The sequence below is a fragment of the Mobula birostris genome, chromosome 14, assembly GCF_030028105.1.
Source record: "Mobula birostris isolate sMobBir1 chromosome 14, sMobBir1.hap1, whole genome shotgun sequence".
NCBI classification, from domain to species: domain Eukaryota; kingdom Metazoa; phylum Chordata; class Chondrichthyes; order Myliobatiformes; family Myliobatidae; genus Mobula; species Mobula birostris.
The window spans coordinates 99174723-99196809 of NC_092383.1; the positions used below are offsets into that span (position 1 = coordinate 99174723).

At 47.9% G+C, this 22087-nt stretch overlaps 2 protein-coding genes across 3 annotated transcripts; one reads left to right on the forward strand and one right to left on the reverse strand.

Moving 5' to 3' along the window:
- Nucleotides 1-833: 833 nt before the first annotated feature.
- Nucleotides 834-10186, reverse strand: nit1 (nitrilase 1). 2 transcript variants are annotated; one of them, XM_072279039.1, is made up of 6 exons: nt 9914-10017; nt 7071-7313; nt 6459-6562; nt 6095-6228; nt 5610-5735; nt 834-1281 (listed from the first exon to the last, which is right to left on the reverse strand). In XM_072279039.1, exons 1-6 carry the CDS (start codon nt 9946-9948, stop codon nt 1009-1011), a joined length of 915 nt encoding a protein of 304 aa, XP_072135140.1. In that variant the 5' UTR covers nt 9949-10017; the 3' UTR covers nt 834-1008. The 2 variants fall into 2 exon arrangements, with proteins under 2 accessions (XP_072135140.1, XP_072135141.1); XM_072279040.1 differs by lacking the exon at nt 9914-10017 and adding an exon at nt 10097-10186 and having other exon boundaries at nt 835-1281.
- Nucleotides 10187-10217: 31 nt separating this feature from the next.
- On the forward strand, nt 10218-13994 carry pfdn2 (prefoldin subunit 2). The gene is made up of 3 exons (XM_072279041.1): nt 10218-10445; nt 11265-11388; nt 13167-13994. Exons 1-3 carry the CDS (start codon nt 10249-10251, stop codon nt 13332-13334), a joined length of 489 nt encoding a protein of 162 aa, XP_072135142.1. The 5' UTR covers nt 10218-10248; the 3' UTR covers nt 13335-13994.
- The last annotated feature ends 8093 nt before the right edge of the window (nt 13995-22087 follow it).

Consider the following 22087-nt stretch of genomic DNA (forward strand, 5'->3'; position numbering starts at 1 on the left):
CTCTCCTGTTCAGGAATAATCATATCCAGACTGGGACCAGCCACAGGAATAAGTTCCAGGGTCCGGCTCTTCACTGTCTACGTTACTGAAGCCCAACCATCTCGTAGAATCATAGTGTGTGGAAACAGGCCCTTCATCCCAAATGGTCTATACTAGCCAAAGTGCCTACCTAAGGTAGATCCATTTGCTTAGATTTGGCCAGAATTCCTCGAAAGCTTTCCTATCCAAATACCTTGCAAATGTTGTTAACATACCTGCCTCAACACTGCCTGTGGTAGCTTACTCCAAATACTGACCAGCCTTGGTGTGAAAAAGTTGCCCAAAGGTCCTTATTAAATCTCTGCCCTTTCACTGTAAACTTCTGCCCTCTGGCTCGTCATTCCCAAACCATGGGGAGAAAATGAGTGCACTGACCCTATCCACGTCACTAAGAATTGTATACACCTCCATAAGATCACCTGTCCTTCTCCTAAGCTCAAGCGAGAACATTCCCAACATGTCCAGTCAGTCCGAGTCCTGGCAACATCATCAGTAATGTCCTCTGCACTCTTTCCAGCTTAATCACATCTTTCCTACAGCAGGATGACCAAAACTGAACACAGTCTTCCAAAAGTGGCCTCACCTACGTGCTGTACATCTGCAACGTAATGTCCCAGCTCCTGCAGTCAGTGCCCTTACGGATGCAGGCCAGAACTCTGTCTTATGTACAAATTTGATGGTGATCCAGAACTGCGTGGCAGAATCCAGAGAGACAGACACACACAGGGGTATTCATTTTGTGACTACAAAAACTCTTGCAAGATCTTTCTCACATACACCAGCCCCCTCAACCATCTCTCACACATCCTGCTCCCGCCTTCGCCCGCAGTCCTTCACGCCCACCTCATCCCCTTAAGCGGACAGCTCCTGGTAATATTTCCTTTATTGACAGCAGCAGGGGTATAAGATGTGATGAACACAGAGAGTTCTGGTGCCTGATTAACGATGGTGAGAGTGTGAGGAGAACAGTCAGCTTAGGGATGGAGGTTCACCCACACTCCCGTAGAGATCGTTCCGCCGGTGTTGGGTCACGGGCATCTGTTGGCGCACCTGACGCAGGTAGTCCAGGTCTACCTCAGCATAGCAGAGACCGGGGCCCTGTCCACACTGGGCCAACACACAGCCCCAGGGGTCCACCACCATGGAGTGGCCAAAGGACAAGCGACGGTCATTGTGCCGGCCTGTCTGTGCAGCCGCAACCACATAGCACTGTGTCTCGATTGCCCGGCTCCGCAGGAGAGTCTGCCAGAGAGAACAGGATGAGTGGCAGGGCAACAGTGGGTCACATTGTGGAAGTCCACACACTCAGTACACACACAGGATACACTACTAAAGGAACATTCCCTCACACCCGAGACACACGCACACGCACGTCAATTACTCGTAGTCGAGTACAATTCCTTTCCTGGTGTTGATCTGGTCACTTGTGGGTCTTGAGATAACTGAAGAGGCCGATCTGTGATCTACAAGTCCTTTGCAGTGTTGGCAGGTGTAGGCCATTGAGAGGGTGGTGGATGTAGCTGGTTGGACCTTTCCCAGTCTCTCTTTACGTTGAAGCCGCTTAGTCTCAGCGGCACAGTGGAGGTATTCTTTGAGCTGTGCAGTCCCCTCATAGACAGTCCTTCTCCAGCTTTCCCTATCCTGTGATAATTTCTCCCACCCATTCAGGTTGATGTAGTACTTCTTCAGGTGGGCCTTGATGTTGTCCTTGAGCTGCTTTTTCTGGCCTTCAGGAGTCGCTTTGCATCCTTGAGTTGGCTGAACAGGAGTCCTTTAGGGAGGCAGGAGTCAGGGATACGGATGATGTGGCCGACCCATCGCAATTGGTGTTGAGTGATGATTGTGGCTATGGGGTTAATGTTAGCTTCTAACAGGATGCTGGAGTTAGTATGCCCGTTCTTCAGCTCTCAGAGGAAACTTTGATGGTAAGTGGGATTTTATGTGCCTGCTGTATGTTGTCCATGACTCCACTCCATATAGTAAGTAGGTGAGGACTTTAACTTTATAGACCAGAAGCTTGAGTTGGTCTTGCTATTTTGATCTTCAAAAACCCTCTTTCTCAGGCTGGCAACAGCTCCACTCACACAACCTATTCTGTGAGTTATTTCAAGGTAATGTTGGCTCTTGAGGAAAGAAGGCTGCCCAAATACGAACAATGACAAGTGTCCTCCAGAGGGACGTTGTCAATTTGGATGGTTGGAGGTTTAGGAGCTTGATTTGGAGCAGTTTGGTGCAGGACTTGGGTTTTCTTGATGTTTAGATCAAGTCCCAGGAGCTTGTATGCTCTGGCAAAAGCATCCATTGTACACTGCAGATCCTCTTTACAGCAAGCTACTATGTTGTTGTCTGCATATTGGAGCTGCATGATAGAAATAGTTGACACCTTGCTCTTTGTCTTGAACCTGTTAAGGTCCTATAGAGAATCTAGACTCCTTATGGGAGGTCTTGGCCTGTGAGGTGAAGAATGGTTGCAATGAAATTGGCAAACAGAGTTGGGGCAACGATGCACCCCTGTTTAACCCTGGTCTCAACCTTAAAAGGAGCTGTTTCAGGGCTGCTGCTGCTAATGACTGTTGCACTCATATCACTGTGTAAGAGCTGCAGGACCTTGAGGTATTTCTCCGGGCACCTGATTTTGGACAGTACCTGCTAAAGGACAAGATGATTTACAGAGTCAAATGCTTCTGTAAAGTCTATGAAAGCCATATAAAGTGGGAGAGTTTGTTCCCGAGCTTGCTCCTGCAATTGATGTGCTGTAAATATCACATCAGGTACTCCTCTGGCTGGATGGAGGCCACACTGAGACTCAGGCAGGAGATCTTCTGCCAGAGGTGAAAACCAGTCACATAAGATTCAGGTGAGTATCTTTCCTGTTGTAGAGAGGAGAGAGATGCCACTATGGTTTCTGCAGTCAGCTTTATCACCCTTTTTGAAGAGTGTGACAATCAGGGCATCCCTGAGTTTAGCCAGAATCTTCTCCTGGTCCCAGGTCATGAATAGGATTTAAAAGTTCTATGCCACCTTCCTCGAGAATTTCTGCTGGAATTCCATCAGGCCTGGTGGCCTTGTTGTTCCTCGATTTCTTGTAAGCTATCTGCACCTCTTTGATACTGGGAGGCTTACTCACATCCTCCTTCATGGGTCGTTGTGGGAACTTCAATATCAACAGTGGTGTTAGGATTAAGTAGCTCCTGAAAGTGTTCCTGCCATCAGAATTGATGGCATCATTGTCCTTTAGCAGCCTTTGTCCATCTTTGGTGAAGGAAGTTTAGGCCACGGCCTTGGTGGCAATAAAGAAACCCTGATATCACCAGAGTCAGCAGGCTGCCGTGTTTCTGGGGCCCTCTCAGTCCACCACTGATTCTTTATTCCCCTTACTCTAAACTAGACTAAAGCCTTTGCTTTGAAATGGGCTGCTTTTTTAGCCTTGTTATTAATGTCCTTCTGCCAGGCACAGAAAGCTTTCCTTTTTTGTTGATTAGCCCTTCTATTTCATTGTCATTTTCATCAAACCAAAATGATCTGCAGATGCTGGGGTCAAAGCAACATGCACAACACGCTGGAGGAACTCAGCAGGTCGGGCAGCATCCGTGGAAACCATCAGTCAACGTTTTGGGCTGGAACCCTTCGTCAGGACTGTAGAGGGAGGGGGCAGGGGCCCTATAAAGAAGGTGGGGGGAGGGTGGGAAGGAGAGGCTGGTAGATTCCAGGTGAAAAACCAGTAAGGGGAAAGATAAAGGGGTGGGGGAGGGGAAGCAGGGAGGTGATAGGCAGGAAAGGTGAAGAAGGAATAAGGGAAAGCACAATGGGTAGTAGAAGGAGGGGGAACCATGAGGGAAGTGATAGGCAGCTGGGGGAGGGTGCAGAGTGAAACTGGGATGGGGGAAGGGAGGGGGAGGGAATTATCGGAAGTTGGAGAATTTAATGTTTATGCCAAGTGGCTGGAGACTACCCAGACGGTGTATGAGGTGTTGCTCCTCCAACCTGAGTTTGGCCTCATTGTGGCAGTAGAGGAGGCCATGTATGGACATATCCAAATGGGAATGTGAAGCAGAGTTGGAGTGGGCAGCTACTGGGAGATCCTGTCTGTTGTGGCGAACGGAGCAGAGGTGCTCGACAAAGCGGTCCCCCAATCTGCGTTGGGAGCACCGGATGCAATCGATCACCCCAACAGACTCCCAAGTGAAGTGTTGCCTCACTTGGAAGGACTGTTTGTGGCCCGAATAGTGGTGAGAGAGGAGGTGTAGGGACAGGTGTAGCACTTATGCTTATAGGGATAAGTGCCGGGTGGGAGATCCGTGGGGAGGGATGTGTGGACCAGGGAGTCGCGGAGGGACCGATCCCTGCGGAAAGCGGAGAGGGGTAGAGAGGGAAAGATGTGCTTAGTGGTGGGGTCCTGTTGAAGGTGGCGGAAGTTGCAGAGGATAATGTGCTGGATTCGGAGGCTGGTGGGGTGGTAGGTGAGGACAAGGGGAACTGTCCCTGTTGTGGTGACGGGAGGATGGGGTGAGGGCCAAAGTGCAGGAAATGGAGGAGATGCAGGTGAGGGCATCATTGATGACGACAGAAAGGAAACCACGACCCTTAAAGAAAGAGGACATTTGAGATGTCCTGGAACGGAAAGCCTCATCCTGGGAGCAGATGCAGCGGAGATGGAGGAACTGGGAATAAGGAATAGCATTTTTCCATGTGGCAGCGTGGGAAGAGGTATAGTCGAGGTAGTTATGAGAGTCAGTGGGCATATAGAAGATGTCAGTGGACAGTCTGTCTCCAGAGATGGAGACCGAGAGATCGAGAAAGGAGAGAGAAGTGTCCGAGATGGACCAAGTGAATCTGAGGGCTGGGTGGAAGCTAGAAGCAAAGTGGATGAAATTGACAAGCTCAGCATGGGTGCAGGAAGCAGCACCAATATAGTTGTCAATGTAGCGAACGAAAAGCTGGGGAGCAGTACCAGTATAGGTTTAGAGCATAGACTGTTCCACATAACCAACAAAGAGGCAGGCATAGCTGGGGCCCATGCGAGTGCCCATAGCTACACCCTTGGTCTGAAGAAAGTGGGAAGAGCCAAAAGAGAAGTTATTAAGTGTGAATACCAGTTCCGCCAAACGTAAAAACTCTGTTTTTTCAGGTCTTGTATCTAATGATATTTTCAGAAGTATCAAGGATGGTGATCCTCAGTGTAGTCCAGTGTGCTTCAATGTCCTCCAGATACTGCTTTGGGAATCTTTCAGAAAGGGCAGCCTGGAGATAATTGTACCTTCACTGTGTCTTTTAGGCTCTCAATGTTGAACCCGGGACGGCTCACGTTCTTTTTCACTCCACTCCTCCACATGATTTTGATGGTCATTTGTGAGCAAGTAAGCCACTGGTCTGTCCAGCCATCATCAGCACTGATCATGGCTCTTGTATTCTTTACATCTCTGTGATCCCTCCTCTGAACGATGATATAATCTAGAAGATGCCAAGTCTTTGAAGTTTTCACCTTATTTCACACACACACAAATCACTATTAAGCACTTTTCTTCAAACCTGAAATTTGACAGAGTGAAATTACTTTCATGAAGCCTCACCTCCCAATGTGCCATGCCAGTTGTTAACGTAAAAGCAGATGGGAATGTAAGAATTTCTGCTCCAGCATCAGCTAGAGTTCGAGATATTTCTGGGAATCGAAGATCATAACAAATAGCAAGTCCAATCTGTGGTAGGAAAGCACAACACAGGTCAGACACAGAGTGAATCTCCCTCTACCCTATCCATCACACACCCCCAGGGAATGGGTCAGACACAGAGTGAATCTCCCTCCAAATTGTCCCTTCACACACTCCCTCTACACTATCCCAATACGCACCCCCAGGACAGGGGTCAGACACAGAGTGAAGCTCCCTCTGCACTGTCCCATCACACACTCCCACGGCATGGCTCGGACACAGACTGAAGCTCCCTCTACACTGACCCATCACACACTCCCAGGGTCAGACACAGAGTGAAACTCACTCTACACTGTCCCATCACACACTCCTAGGACACTGGTCAGACACAGTCCCATCACATTTACCTTGCCAACTGGAGTTGTAACCGGCAGCTCAATTCGTGGTCCCGGAATGGTGAAGCTGCTCTCCTTGAGTGAGACCTGACCCGGGAGATCCACATCGAAGAGGTGGGTCTTTCGGTAGAGCCCCACAGTTTGTCCTAAATACAACAGGATTAATATGCTTTGTAGCTCTGCCTCCTGGTTTTAATTCCATCTTCCTATGGTCACACCACCCCCAGTGACAGCAGACAGAAAACATCAATCTGGATTTGTCCTCACAATCAAATCTGTCCCAGACACAGGCCTGTTTCTCCCCGTCCTTCCCTGATCCGGGACCTCCTGCCCCCCACCAGCCCACACGGTTATTCCATCTGCCAATCCCTCTTACCCGAGTCGTCAAGTAGCAGGTGGGTATTGTAGACTCGCCGGTCCTGATCCCAGCGTGGTCCTCGTTCGTGGAACCCACCCAGGGACAGCCAGAGCCTCGACTCCCTGCAGACAGGTACAGGCCTTTGAGAGAGGGCAAAGGAGGCAAGAGGTGTGGGGAATCGAGGGAGAGATGATGCAGAGGGATGGGGGAGGTTGTTAATGGGAACTGAGGGATGAGGAGGGACAGAGGGGGACGAGGCTGACAGAGGCGACGATCGGGTCGGAGAGGAACGAGAGAGATGGAGGGACGAGTGAGACAGAGGAGAACGAGGGGACACTGTGTTGGGGGAAGAGGGATGGAGGGAATGAGGGATTGGAGAGGACAGTGAAGATGGTGAGGGACAGTGAGGACGAGGGCAAGGAAGGAATGAGGGGGTGGAGGGAATTAGGGGCTGGAGGAGGACAGTGGAGATGGAGAGGGACAGTGAGAATGAAGGGAAGGAGGGGATGAGGGGGATGGAGGGGAACATAGGGAATGAGGAGTACTGAGGGGACAAGGGGAATGAGGGAGATGGAGGGGGATTGGGGGAACGGAGATAAGTGGCAAATACAGAGGGTCAAGGAGGCCTACCTGGCCAGCTGCCGGTATCTCTCTACCAGCTCCCCCTCAAGACCCTCGGCGAGGTGGAGGGTTTCCTCAGTGCTGGGTGCGATGTAATCGAAGGCCTCAGGCAGGAAGAGCATGCGGACCCCACGGGCTGCCCCCACCCTCACCAGCTCCTGGCACTGATGGAAATTGTGCTCCTTGTCTGCGGAGGCGGTCATCTGGCCCACTCCAATCAGGGCCCTCCGTGAGCTGGACATGGCCAAGGTCCTGCCCCAGGAGAGTTTGTCAGTAAACAGCCTCATCCTCCCTCCCTCTCTCCCACAGCCCTCACACAAATACCACCATACTTTCAAATAATGTACATCCCTTATAAATAGACCCCAGCAAACTCAAAGCACACCACTTGCATCTAAATATCTCCGGCAAACTCAAACACAGTGCCTATAAAAAGTAATCATCCCACCCCAGGAAGTTTTCATGTTTTATTGTTTTACAATTTTGAATCACAGTGGATTGAATTTGACTTTTTTTGATACTGATCAACAGAAAAAGACTCTTGTGTCCAGGTGAAAACAGATCTGTACAAAGTGATCTAAACTGATTAGAAATATAAAACACAAAATAATTGATTGCTTAAGTACTCACCTCCTTTACTATGACACACCAGAAGATCACTGGTGCAGCCATTTGGTTTTATAAGTCATGTACGTAATTAATTAAATGGAGATCTGTTTTTGGAGTCAAGGTGTTTCAAGTGAATAGTGAAAACACACCTGTATCTGGAAGGTCCAATTACTGGAGAGTCAGTATCCTGGCAAAACCTACACCATGAAGACAAAAGAACACTCCAAGCAACTCCGCCAAAAGGTTATTGAAAAGTACAAGTCAGGAGAAGGATACAAGAACATTTCCAAGTCACTGAGTATCCCTTGGTTAAGTCAATCATTAAGAAATGGAAAGAATATGACACAGCAGTAAATTTGCCTCGAGGAGACCATCCTCAAAAACTGAGTGACTGTGCAAGAAGGGGACGAGTGAGGGAGGCCACAGAGACCCATGACAACTCTGGAGGAGTTACGAGGTTCAGAGGCTGAGATGGGAGAGACTGTGCATACAATAACTGTTGCCCAAGTGCTTCAGTAGTCAGTTTTATGGAAGAGTGGCAAAGAAAAAGCCACTGTTGAAAAAAACCTACATGAAATCTCAGCTAGAGCTTACCAGAAGGCATTTGGGAGACTCTGAAGTCAGCTTGAAGATGGTTCAATGGTCTGATGAAACCAAATTTGAGCTTTTTGACCATCGGGCTAAATGCTATGTTTGTCGTAAGCCAAACATCGCACATCTTCAAAAATACCCCATCTCTGCTGTGAAGCATAGTGGTGGCTGTATCATGCTGTGGGAATGTTTCTCTGCAGTAGGCCCTACAAGGCTTGTGAAGGTACAGGGTAAAATGAATGCATCAAAATACAGGGAAATCCTAAAGGAAAACATGATGCAATCTGCAAGAGAACTGTGACTTGGGAGAAGATTTGTTTTCCAGCAAGACAATGACCCCAAGCGTAAAGTCAAAGCTACACAGTAATGGCTTATCAGCAACAAAGTTAATGTCCTGGAGTGGCCAAGTCAGAGTTGAGACTTCAATCCAATGAAAATTTGTGGCTGGACTTGAAAAGGGCTGTTCACTCATGATCCCAATGCAATCTGACAGAGTTTGAGCAGTTTTGTAAAGAAGAATGAGGAAAAATTGCAGTGTCCAGATGACCAAAGGTGATCGAGACCCATCCACACAGACTCAATGCTGTCATAAGTGCATCTAGTAAACACTGACTTGAATGGGGTGAATACTTATGCAATCAATTATTTTGTGTTTTATATTTGTAATTGATTTAGATCACATTGTAGAGATCTGTTTTCACTTTTACTTGAAAGAGTCCTCTTCTGTTGTTCAGTCTCAAAAAAAAAGTCAAACTAAATTCAGCAGGCCAGGCAGCATCTGTAGGAAGAGGTGCAGTCGACGTTTCAGGCCGAGACCCTTGAAGGTGCTGCCTGGCCTGCTGCGTTCACCAGCAACTTTGATGTGTGTTGCTTGAATTTCCAGCATCTGCAGAATTCCTGTTGTTTGCGTTTAAATCCAAACTAAATTCACTGTGATTCAATGTTGTAAAACCATAAAACATGAAAACTTCAAAGGGGGTTGAATACTTTTTAGAGGCACTGTATAGTGGGTCCCTCCCCACCCCAAGCAAAGACCCTTCCCACACAGATGGGTCTGTCCCTGGGCACTGAGATCGTAGAGGGACCAAGCGAGGGACATACAGGACAGGATGTAACAGGGGAAGGGAGTGTGGTGATGGGAGAAGGTCAAGTGGGGAGGCAGTGGATCAGGGTAGGGCTAATAAGGGAGTGGGATCGGGAGAGAACCAGGGTAGGGGTGTTGAAAGTTTGAGTGATGGGTCAAAGTCCCGAGATGCTGGGGTCAGGGTCCAGGAGCAGGTGGTTACGGACCATGGGGCTGAATCAGTGTGATGGGCAAGTTGGTAGGAGTCTGAGGAAGGACTAGGAGCCATGGGTGGTACAGAGATGAGGGGCAGGCAGGGAAGGATTTCCCATCCTCGCCTTCTAATTGGCTGATTATCAGCCTGAGCCCGCCCTCCTCGCTGATTGGCAGCGGCTGTATTAAAATCTCGCCCGTTCCTCTCCAACTATGGTGACGTCATCACAACCGCACTCGGCTGAGTCAGGGTCTTTTCCACAGAACCAATGCCTGACTTTTTAAAAAAAATCACTTTGCCACAATCAAACCCAGAGCTTCGACAGCATCCACTCAGAAAATATTCTCTGGAATGCGACAGCGTTTCTGGAATTACCCGCCGATTCTTCTTGCAACCCGCAGAAGGAGCATTAGCGAGACGGGAAGATGGCTGCCCGACTCCGGGGCGACGGTTGGGGTCCTGGCGGGTTTAGCTGCCTAAAATCCTATCACCTTTACTTTTATTTATGAGGGTCGAAGGAAACGGGAGGCGGCGGACAGTTAGAATGAGATTATTTACCACTATGAAGCAGCGGCAGCTGTGTTTTTTCCCCCATCCTCGAACGGTCAGGTGGGAAAGCCCCAACAGGCGCTTGCAGGGGCTACCTGCGGTGGGCGGAGGTCTATAAAAGGCGGCGCACGGCTGGCGCTGCCAGTCACCGCCTCCGCGGGATGGAGAGCGGAGCGGGTTTTGGTGGTGCTCGTACTGCTGGGCCCGCGTCGGGAGGTCGGCCCCGAGCTCCGGGCACAGGCTCCGGCTCCGGGCCTACTCCCGAGCAGGTGCTGGCCGGCTTCAATCGTCTGCGACAGGAGCAGCGCAACCTGGTCGGGAAGGGAGCGGAGCTGGAGCAAGAAGTGGTGGAGCACGGGTGCGTGTGGGCGGGGAGCAGAGGGTGGCTGAGCCACATTCGTGCTATCTTGTACAGATCTGGCCATCCAGCAAAGTCACTGAGCTGGAGATGATACACAACAGATGAGCCTGGCTTAGGAGAAGAGACTGGGGCTCTTTGTTGGAAGGGTAGGAGACCCATGAGACCACGATGGGGACAGATAAAATGGATGCTCCCAGTAACTTTGGCTGGCTAGGGGAGGCCAAACGGTTTAAGGCGAGAGGGGAAAGATTGGAAGTGGGATTTCCACACCGGCTAGTGGGAATGTGGAATAAACTGGCAGACGAAGTGGTAGTTACAGCATTAAAGTTATTTGGCCAAATATACAGATAGGGGGATATGATACAGGCAAATGTGTTTTTCTTGGGTATCCATCTTGGTGAGTATGGACCGGATGGGCCAAAGGGTCTGTTTGCTGAGTGATTGACTTTAGGATTGGTGGGAGCGGAGATGGCAGAATGATCGGGGGTTTGTGTGTACTGGGGGAGGATATGGGGTGTCAGGTGTGTGTAGAGGGAGGGGTTTTATTTGAGGGGAATGGGGAGAGTGGGCATTAGAATCAGAGTGATTATCTCTTACGTATGTTGGGAAAATTATTGTGTGGTGCAAGACATCAAAAATTAATGTATCACAAAAGTAGTGCAAGAGTAGAACAGTGTGTTTGTATAAAGTTTAGAAATCTGACCACAAAGGGAAGAAGCTTCTTTTAAAACAAAGATGGGGGGAGGGGTTGAGTAGCTCATTTAAATGGTGACGGCAAGCAATCTCTCACTCCCTCCTCCTCTCTTCCCCACCCAGACTTGTCATTGAAACTCTGGCAGAGGTGGATCCCAGCCGCAAGTGTTACCGTATGGTGGGGGGTGTGCTGGTGGAACGGACAGTGAAGGAGGTTCTCCCAGCCCTGGAGAACAACCGGCAGCAGGTGAGGTGGTTGGGCACGTCCAGAGATGTACCGGGTAGGGTTAATTGGCCATTGTAAATTTTCCAGGATTAAGTTATGGTTAATTGGGGTTGCTGAGGCTCAAAGGGGCAACTCCACACTGTATTGCTAAATTAAATGAATGTAATGCCTTGTCTCAGATGAGCAATCTATGTTTGTAACCCACTATGTCGCTGTCCTGATCCTTTAGGGATCTGTGACTGCACCTTTTCACATCACCTCACATCCCTCTGCCTGTACTCCTCCTCCACCCAGTTCATTCATGTCCCACAGCAAACCACTTCACGCAGACCTCTAAACCATCCCTGTCTACAACGCAGTGAGGGATGGAGCACTGGCCCTGTGGATCAGATGGGTAACAGCTCCAGTCATACAAGCACCCATTCCCCATTCCCCCTCGCTTCCTCCCATGGGCTCTTGCTGTGTGCACTGACCGGTTCTGTTAGCAGGCTTACAGGTGAGTTGGAGGGGAAACTGGCTCTGCATTGTCACCCCTCTATTTACTTGTTCTCAGCAAACAACATTCTCTAATTTTTCTTGTAAACAGTTGTGTGGACCAACCCTTGCTCTGACCAGGAAATTTTTACACAACCTGAAAACTGCACAAAATTTAAAATTTTTTTTTGTAATATTCATACTACCAATATTTAGAATGAGAATTGAAAACTTGCATAATTGTATTTAATTTGAAGGGTATGATGAAATGGGTGGCGGAGTAGAAATGCACCTCTGCCAACAGCACTCCTTCCCTCTGCTAGGCTGCAGGTCACCCTTGGTCACGTGAAGCCTTGCGTACATCACAAGTCCTGGTTATGTGACCAGTGACGCCAGGCAGATAATCTCTGAAGAGTATTGATAATGGCTGGGGTCACCCATCTTGTAAAGACACTGCCCAGAAGAAGGCAACGGCAAACCACTTCTGTGGGGAAAATTTGCCAAGAACAATCATGGTCATGGAACAACAATGATCAGTGGCGCTATACGACATGGCACATCAAACATATAATGATGAAATGCAGTACAACGAAAAACTTCTTGTTTTGTGAACTTGTTCTTGTCTATCTTTGTTCCAGTTGTAGGGCAATAAAGGCTAAGTGCGGGAGCTTTTCAGCTGCTGCATGCCTGCGCAGCTTGCATGCGACAGTGCCAGCAACTCCACCTTGTGACATCAGTCAATCTGGCTGCAGGGCCCTTTGGCTAAGCCGCTGATTGCCCTGTGCCCAGTGGCACCACAGTGGTCTTAAAGTGAATTGTGCATCTTGACGGTACGGTGCAGCAGCTAATCCTGTTGCCCCCAATTCCAGAGTCCTGGCTTCCGTGCTGATCTCTGGTGGAGTTTGCACGTTCCCCCTGTGGCTTCTGCCGAGATGCTCAGGATTTCCTCCCACATCGCAAAGGTTTCTGTCAGTGGCTGCTGTATATTGTCCCCTAGTGTACGGGTGAGGTGTCAAATCTGGGGGAATTTGAGAGGAATTGCATTGGTAAAAGATCCGTGTAAGTGGGTGATTGATAGCATAGACTCTGGGCTGAAGGGCCTGTTTGAGGTGTGTCTCTGCGGTTCTCCACCCATGTAAAATGTTAACCCAGTCCTCTGAGCAGTGGCCTTGCACCAGAGCAGGAAACCCAAGTGGTCTCGGTCACCATCTCCCTCTGTGCTCACTTGGGTGTGGTTCCCCTGCTAGATCGGTGTCCTGGATCACTGGGGATTTGGGATGTCATTGTGTTGTGGACTGTGTTAACGCTACTCTCCCCTCCTGCAGCTGGTGAAGCTGATCGAATCGCTGAACGCCCAGATTCAGAGCAAGGGCCGAGAGCTGACAGAGTACCGGGAGAAGTACAACATCCGGCTGATGAACGAGGAGGAGAAGTCAGCTCGTGACAGTGACTCCAGCAGCAGGACTGGGGGCACCGGAGTCTTGGTTTCCTAGCCCGGTCCCAGCCGGGCTGCTCAATCCCCGTTTTGTCTCAGCCCCAGCTGCTGCCCGACTGGGAAGGCATTGTGCTGTCACCCTTGGACACGGTTCGTGTAGTGGGTTATCCCCGGGAGCCAGTTATTTTGGTCCTGGGTCCTGAATTAGACCTTTGTGTAACGTTTGTGACTGCTAATGTGATTATTAAACTGTATGGTTGTAAACAGGGGCTTCTGAGATTTCTCCCTCCTCCCACGACCCCCCACGCTCATTGCCCCACCACAACTGGCCTGGAGCTGCTTTGTGACAGGCTGGGGAGGGGCTGAGGCATCTCTTGTCCCTGTCCAGCAGGGCTGAATGGGCCAGTGGACCCTGGCTGCTGCGCTGACGGACAGACAGTGGTGATCACACTCACCGCTGCTCTGGGTAGGGTCTGGGGTAAAATGTTGCAGTCAGTAAGTTGGACACTTGCCAGTTCATCACTTGTGTGATGGGGGAGCAGCGGCCAAGTCTTTCCCCACCCTGGCTGAGTACGTAGCTCTGGAATGGAGGGGTCCATGTGTACTCAGAGGCTTCAAGATCCCAGCCTCTCAGCTTGAGGGCCATGCCCAACTGACAGGAGCAAGGAGTGAATTGCAGAGGGAGCATGGGTGACCCCGGTGTACGATGTGAGGGGGCGGGGGGGGGTGTTGCAACAGGGTTTATTGGTGGGTTAAATAGAATGAAAGGTGGGGAGATTGGGCTTCCGTCACCCTGGGCATTAACCCGCATCTGGTGGTCAGTGTCTGTTGGAGAGGCCCTGACTGAGAGATCCAAGAGACACGGGGAAACATGTTTTGAGTTCTTTACCTTGGTTACTTCTGTAGAAGGAATAGGTGGATTTGTGATGGGTGAGGGAGAGACGTGGCAATGGTGTTCAGATGGATTTGTGAGTTCAGGTGTCCCAGCCACTGATGGCAGAGTAATGGAGAAGAAAGAGGAATTGGAGGATGTTGAGATCCTGTTGTGTGTTTATGGAGCTGCCGGTAAACTTTAACAGAACAGAAGAGGGAGAGTCATCTCTGCATTGCTTCTGGTGCCAGGAGCTCATCGGGCAGGTCGGGTGAATCTGTGGCTGCAGGAGGATAGGTTTTGGGTCTCCAGATCGCGGGAACCGTTTCGGGAGAAAGTGAGTTCAGTACAAATGGGATAGTTTGCAGCTTAGCCACAGTGAGATCAGCGTTTTTACTGGGAGAGTTACCAGTGCTGGGGAAAGATTAAAATAAGGTGGAAGCAGTTTGCTAAATTACAGCTATTTAGCTACCTGTCCCTTTGCAAGGAGTCGAGGGGTGCAAGTGAACCCAGAACTTTAATTATGATGTGGGACTTGCTTTGTGACATAGCTGAAAGAGTGGCATTATTCCAGCGTGTAAAAGTTTTGACTGGGGTAGAAGCAATGTGAAAGACAAGGTCCCACATGGCAGGTTCAGACAAAACGAGAAGTTGCGGTCTCTTGAAATTGCAGTGGAGGTAGTAAATTAGATTTCCACGTTGACCTCGCATGAGAAGCCAGCGAAGAGTGGTCGATGGTTGCCTCTGACTCGTGGTGTGCTGCAGGATCCATCGTTTGTCATCTGTATCAATGATGTGGGTGATAATGTGGTAAACTGGGTCAGTAAATTAGCAGGTGACCAGAATTGGCGTAGTGAAATGCAAGGAAGATTATCAAAGCTTGCAGCATGATCTGGACCAGCTGGAAAAATGACTTGGAATTTAATGCAGACAAATGTGAGGTGTTGCACTTGGGGTTGATAAACCACGTTAAAACTTGCATAGTAAATGGGTACTGAGGAGTATAGCAGAACAGGAATCTAGGTGTACAGATCCATAATTCCTTGAAAGTGTTACAGGTGAATGGTTGTAGAGCTTTTGGCACATTGGCCTTCATAAATCAATATATTATTGACGTACAGCACAGAACAGGTTCCAGCCCTTCGAGCTGCGCCGCCCAGCAGTCACCCAGTTTAATCCTAGCCTAATCATGGGACTATTTACAGTGACCAATTAACCTACCAACTGGTACGTCTTTGTGAGTAAACCCACATAGTCACGGGGAGATATAAACTCCTTACAGTAGTCGTACAAGATGCTGGTGAGGCTGAATTTGGAGAATTATGTGCAGTTCTGGTTACCAATCTACAAGAAAGATATCAATAGGATCTGAAAGTGCAGAGAAAATCTACAAGGATGCTATTGGGATTTGACCTGAGATGTAGGGAAAGATTGAGTAAGTTGGGACTTTATTCCCTGGACCATAGGAGAATAAGGGGAGATTAGATAGAGATATAAAATTAGATAGCAGTCTTTTTCCACTGTTTAGGTGAAACTAGAAGTCATGGGTTAAGCATGAAAGGTGAAATATTTAAGGGGATCCTGAGGAAGAACTTGACTCGGTGCTGTGAGAATGGAACAAGTGGAGGACGCAGGTTCAATTTCAACAGTTGAGAGAAGTTTGGGTGAGTACGTGGATGGCAGGGGCATGGAGGATTCTGGTCCCGGTGGGGGCAGATGGGACTAGTTTGACATGGACTGAAGGATCTGCTCCTGTGCAGTATTGCTCTGTGATTCCCGACCCTCAATCCACGGACCTGTTGCTTAACGGTATTCGTCCATGACATTTAAAAGCAATGCCTGGGAACTCCTACTCTAAAAGGAGGGGGCGTTGAGTTGCTAGTCAGGTCAGCCCCGTGCACCTGCATTACTTCTGTGTTCAGGATATCCTGAAACAAATTAAACATGGTCACCTTGTCATTGAGTGCTTTGTCAACTTGTTGTGAGTCTATACGGAAGTCAGGCCTTTCTTCCACACAGATACTGCTGCTGCCTGAGCTGGGAGCTGGCCGGATTCGAACCCAGGACCATCTGCTGAAAATCCAGCGCTGGTGCCACTGCACCACCTATGGCCTATGGTCACCTTACGAGGGTTGTGTTACAGACTCCAAACAATCAGCAGAGGAAACAGCTGTGCTTTCAGTTAAAAACGTGCAATTATTGAATCAGAATTGCAATCAAGTTTAATACTGCTGGCAACATGTCATGAAATCAGTTTTGTGGCCGCAATACATTTTAAAACTATCGATTACAAGAAGTATATAAGGCAGGAGCAGAATTGGGTCGTTCAGCCATGGAGTCTGCTCCACCATTCCATCATGGTTGATCCTGGATCCCATTCAACCCCATACACCTGCCTTCTCCCAATATCCTTTGCCCTGACCAATGCTTTCAATATACCCACGGACTTGGCCTCCACTGCAATCTGTGGCAAAGCATTCCACAGATTTCACCACTTTCTGGCTGGGGGAAAAAATCCTTTCCTCTGTTCTAAAGGGTTGCCCCTCAATTTTTGAGGCTCTGCCTTCTGGATACCCCTGCCAGAGGAAACATAGTGGATGTGGAGAGGATATCTATTCAATTTAGCATTCCATAGGTTTTAATGGGATCCACATGCATTCTAAATTCCAGTGAGTACGGGCCCAAAACTGCCAAAGCCTCCTCATGTTAACCCCTTCATTCCTGGAATCATCGTCGTGAACCTACTCTGGACAATCCCAACGATAAAACTTTGTTTCTGAGATAAGGGGCCCAAAACTGTTTATAATACTCCCAAGTGTGGCCAGGCTAGTGTCTTAAAGCTTCAGCGTTATCGCCTTGCTTTTATATTCTGTTTCCCTTGAAATGAATGCCAACATGCATTTGTCTTTTTTTTACCACAGGCTCAACCTGTAAACTTGGAAGTCTTGCACGACTCCCTCTGCACCGCTGATGTTTGAATTTGTTCCCCATTTAGATAATAGTTCACACTATTCCTTTTTACCAAAATGCATTTTCATACATTTCCCAACACTATTACATCTGCCACTTTATTGCACATTTTTAGTGCTTCGTTATGCACTACCTACCCCTCCACCTAGCTCCGTATCATTTGCAAATTTTGCCACAAAGCCATCAATTCCACTATCTAAATCATTGGCAAACAATGTGAAAAGTTGCAGTCCCAATACCTGAGGAACACAGAGTCACTGGCAGCCATCCAGAAAAGGCCCCCTTTATTCCCACTTGCTGCTTCCTGCCTGTCAGCCATTCCTCTACCCATGGCAGTATCTTTCCTGTAATGCCATAGGATTTTACCTTGTTAACAAGTCTTGTGTGGCACCTTACAAATGCCTTCTGAAAATCCAAATCAATGACACCCACTGCTTCCCCTTTGTCTACCCTGCTAGTTACTTCCTTAAAGAACTCGAACAGATTTGTCAGATTTCCCTTTACAGAAACCATGCTGACTTTGACTTGTGTCTCCAAATACCCCAAAACTTCATCCTTAATAATAGACTCCAACACTTTCCCAACCACTGAGGTTAGGCTAACTGGCCTATAATTATCTTTCTTTTGCCTTCCTCCCTTCTTAAAGAGCGGAGTGACATTTGCAATCTTCCAGTCCTTTCGGTCCATGCCAGAATCAAGTGATTCTTGAAAGATCATGACCACTGCATCTGTTATCTCTCTCAGGACTCTGGGATGTAGTCTATCTGGTCCAGGTGACTTATCCACCTTAAGCCTTTGAGTTTGCCTAGCACTTTTTCCTTTGTAATGGCAATGGCACTGTTAGTCCCTGACACTCTGGCACACTGCCAGTGTCTTTCACAGTGAAGACTGATGCAAAGTGCCCTTTAAGTTCATCTGCCATTTCTTGGTCCCCATTACTACCTCACTAGCATATTTTTCCAGAGGTCCAGTATCAACTCTCACCTCCCTTTATATATAACTGAAAAAGCTTTTGGTATCCTGCTTTATATTATTGGCTAGTTTGTCCTCATGTTTCATCTTTTCCATTGTACCTTTTTTAGTTACCTTTTGTTGGAATATAAAGCTTCCCAATCATACAACTTCCCATTCACTTTTGCTACCTTGTATGCCCTTTCCTTGGCTTTTATGCAGTCCTTAAACTCCCTTGTCAGCCATGGTTGCCTACCCCTGCCACTTTGAACCTTCTTCCTCTGTGGGACGTATTTATTCTGCACCTTTTGGACTATTTTCAGAAACTTCAGCCATCTCTACTCTGCAGTCATCCTCGCCAGTACCCTCCTCCAATCCACCTGGACAAGTTCTTCTCTCGTGCCTCTGAATTCCCTTTATTCCATTGTGATACTGATACATGTGACTTATGCTTCTCCCTCTGAAATTGCAGTATAAATTCAATCATCTTATGATCACTGCCTCCTAAGGGTTCCTTTACTTTAAGCTTTCAGGATTATTGCACAACACCCAATCTACAATAGCCTTTTCCTGAGTAGGCTCAAGCACAAGCTGCTCTAAAAAACCATCTTGTAGGCACTTAAAAATGGCTTTTGCGATCTGACACCAACCTGATTTTCCCAATCCCCTTGCATTTTGAAGTCCTGCATTACAATTGTGACATTACCCTTGTTACATGCCGTTTCCAGCTCCCTTTGCAATCTCAATGTCACATGTTGGCTGCTATTTGAAGGCCGATATACGATTTCCATAATTTTTTTTCATCCTTGCAATTACTTCACTTCATCCACAAAGATTAACATTCTCTGACCCTATTGTTACCTCCTAAAAATTTAATTCCATCTCTTACCAACAGAGCCGCACCATCGCCTTTGCTTTCTTGCCTGTCCTTTCAGTACAAAGTATCCTTTGATAAGCTCGCAATTAAGGCCTTTCAGCCACAGCTCAGTAATGCCCACAATGTCATACTGCCCAATCTCTAATTGCACCATGAGTTTGTCCACTTTACTCCAAATGTTATGCGCATTTAAATAAAGTACCTTCAGTCCTGTATTCTTTGTCCTTTTGAATTTTGTCTCTGGAACTATTTAACTCTTTGCTTTGTCTGCATTTGTACCCAATCATTGGCTTGTCTTTCCTTACAGTCATGTTACACCCATCATCTACTTGTAAACCTGCTTGATCATCATCAGTTCTATCACAATGGTTCCCATAAGAAATATAAATCTTGTACTGGTTTGCATATAGACAAACAAATTTGATAAGTAGTAAAAATATTGAAGTAGAGTACATGCGTTCATTATTTCACTTCCCCAAGTATTACCTGGGAGTCTTTGGACTGTGGGACTGAGTGTTCAAGACCCAGAGCCAGCTCTTTGAGATTGGATGTAGATAGACGGACAAGGGAGTGTTCAAGACCCAGAGACAGCTCTGTGAGATCGGATGTAGGTGGACAGACAAGGGAAGTGCATCACTACACCTTGTCTTGGGCAATGTAGCTGGTCGGATGGAAGCAGTGATTCGCACTCTTCGTCTACTCCTAAGCACCAATTGGAAGTAATGGCCATAACTTTGTATATCTATGTGGTTTTTGAATAGAACAGGTGACATAGAATAAAGTGCTTAAACTGGGGGAAGCCTGATTTTCTCAAAATGATAGGACCGGAGAATAGTAGACTGGAAGCACCGACTTTTAGGTAAGGTGACATTACGCAGTGGGAAGCATTCAGAGTAAAAGCAGCAAGTTGAGGGCTGATGCAATCCTGTAAGGATAACAAGTGCAGAACCTGGATCTAGAGTGATTTGGAGGGTTGGATAAAGAGGAAAAAGGAACCATGTGGGAGGTGTAGGGAACTAATGACAGGAGGAGACAAAATGTAGGGAGAGACTTGCAAAGGAAGTCAGGGAGGCAAAAAGAAATCAGAGGGTTGGCAGGTCTGAAGATGGAAGTATATTAAGGACAAAAGAATGCCCAGGAACAGAGCAAGTTCCATTAGGGACAATCTGTATGAAACCAGAAAGTGTAGGTGAGGGATTAAATGAATACTTTGGGCATTCACAAGGGGAACTGCTAAACTCGCTGAGAGGAAGATGAAAGTGTTCAGTTCTAAGCAAAGAGACGTGATGTCTGGGTGTGATTGTTTATTGAGATACAGATGTCTGGGTGGGATTGTTTATTGAGATACGGTGTGGAACTGGCCCTTTGAGCCTTGCCACCCAGCATCTCCTGATTTAACCCTAGCCTAATCACAGGACGATTTACAATGACAAATTAACCTATCAATCACTACATGTTTGGACTGTGGAGGGAAACCAGAGCACCCGGAGGAAATCCCACACGTTCCATGGGGAGAATGAACATACCCTATCCCAAGCTGCTGTGGAAGGTGAAAGAGATGGCTGGAGTCACGCAGATTTTGAAACCTTCCCGGAACGCCAGTGTGCTGCCAGATGGATAACTGGAGGATGATAAATGTGCCCCCAATTCCTGTTCAAAGAGGGGAGTAGGGAACATACAGTGGGCCAAACATCTGAGACACAGGATCCATTTACAGTTGGAAAGGCACAGATTGATATGGGATACGCAGCATAGCTCTGTTTGTGGAAAATCGTGGCTTACTAATTTGAATGAATCTATCTGAGGTAATGAAGTATATTGTTGATGTCTGTAAGATCAGTAAAGCCTTTGACAAGGTCCTGAAGGGGAGACTGGACCATTAGATTAGAGCCCATGGGATTCAGGTCAAATGGGAAATGGAATTGTTAATGAGATGGTGGAGGGTGATTTGTGTTCTACAGGGATAGGTGCTGGGACCCATGCAGTTTGTAGTTCATGTCAATGACTCGAATGTAGATGTTGGAGGTTTGATGTGTAGGACAGAGACCATGAATGACAAGGTTGTATGGAGTATTGACAAACAGGGACCTTGCTGTGCAAGATAAAAGATCCCTGAAGGTGACAGCACGGGCAGGCAATGTCATTAAGCAGGCATGAGGGGTACTGATCGTGATTATTATGGCACGGAGTACAAGAGTAAAGAAGTTGTTTCAATTTCTAAAAACCTTGCTTAGTCCTCAGCTGGACTACTGCGTGCAGTTCTGGTCTGCAGGCCACAGGAAGGATGTGATCATCACTGAACAGTGCAGAGGGGAATTCACCAAGATGTTGCCTGGGACATTGGATTTCACTTCTGAGGAGAGGCTGGGTCTGTTCCCCCAGGAATGGAGGAAGTCAGGAGGGGTAAGACTGGGATATTTAAAATGAGACAGAACAGACTGCAGGAATTTTCCCCGTACCCTGAGGTAGATGAAATTTAAGGACACAGATCAGGGTGAGGAGGAAGCGGGGTAGGTACCTTTGTCACTCAGAGAGTGACGACTACCTGTGACACACAGCCGGACAGAGTCACTGACAGTTTAATGGCCTGTTTCCCTCCTGTCTGACTCTGTGACCCTCCTGCTCAGCCCAATGAGAAACACTGAGTGCTTGGCTGTTCGTGTGGATTGGGTTGCCTGTCTGGCTCAGTGCCGACATGAAGCAAGCTTCAACTTGCAGGAGGGGTGGGGTTTGGGGAGAGGCGTACAGAACAAAAGGGGAAGGTGTGGTGTGAGCAGGATTAAATATCAGAGGGCGGACTGACAGAGTTTTGACACCCTGCAGGGTTGGTAAAACTGGGATACACAAATTCGGGGTATGGGAGGAGGGATTCAGAGGGACATGTTTATCACCTGTATGAAGAAGTAGAAGTGTGGGGAGTACTTGGAACACAGCTGGAGAGAGTGGGAGAACTGGACCACTGACATTTAACCATCGTCCAGATGAGCACAAAGTCCCCTTGACAAGTGCTGGCGATGGGAGCAATACAGACGGTTAGCCGCTGGTCAGTGTGCACTTGATAGACTGGATGGCCTGATTCCATGTGTATAAACATAGGATAAATGAGCCCAGAACACAATAAGCATTCCACGTGAGTGGGGCA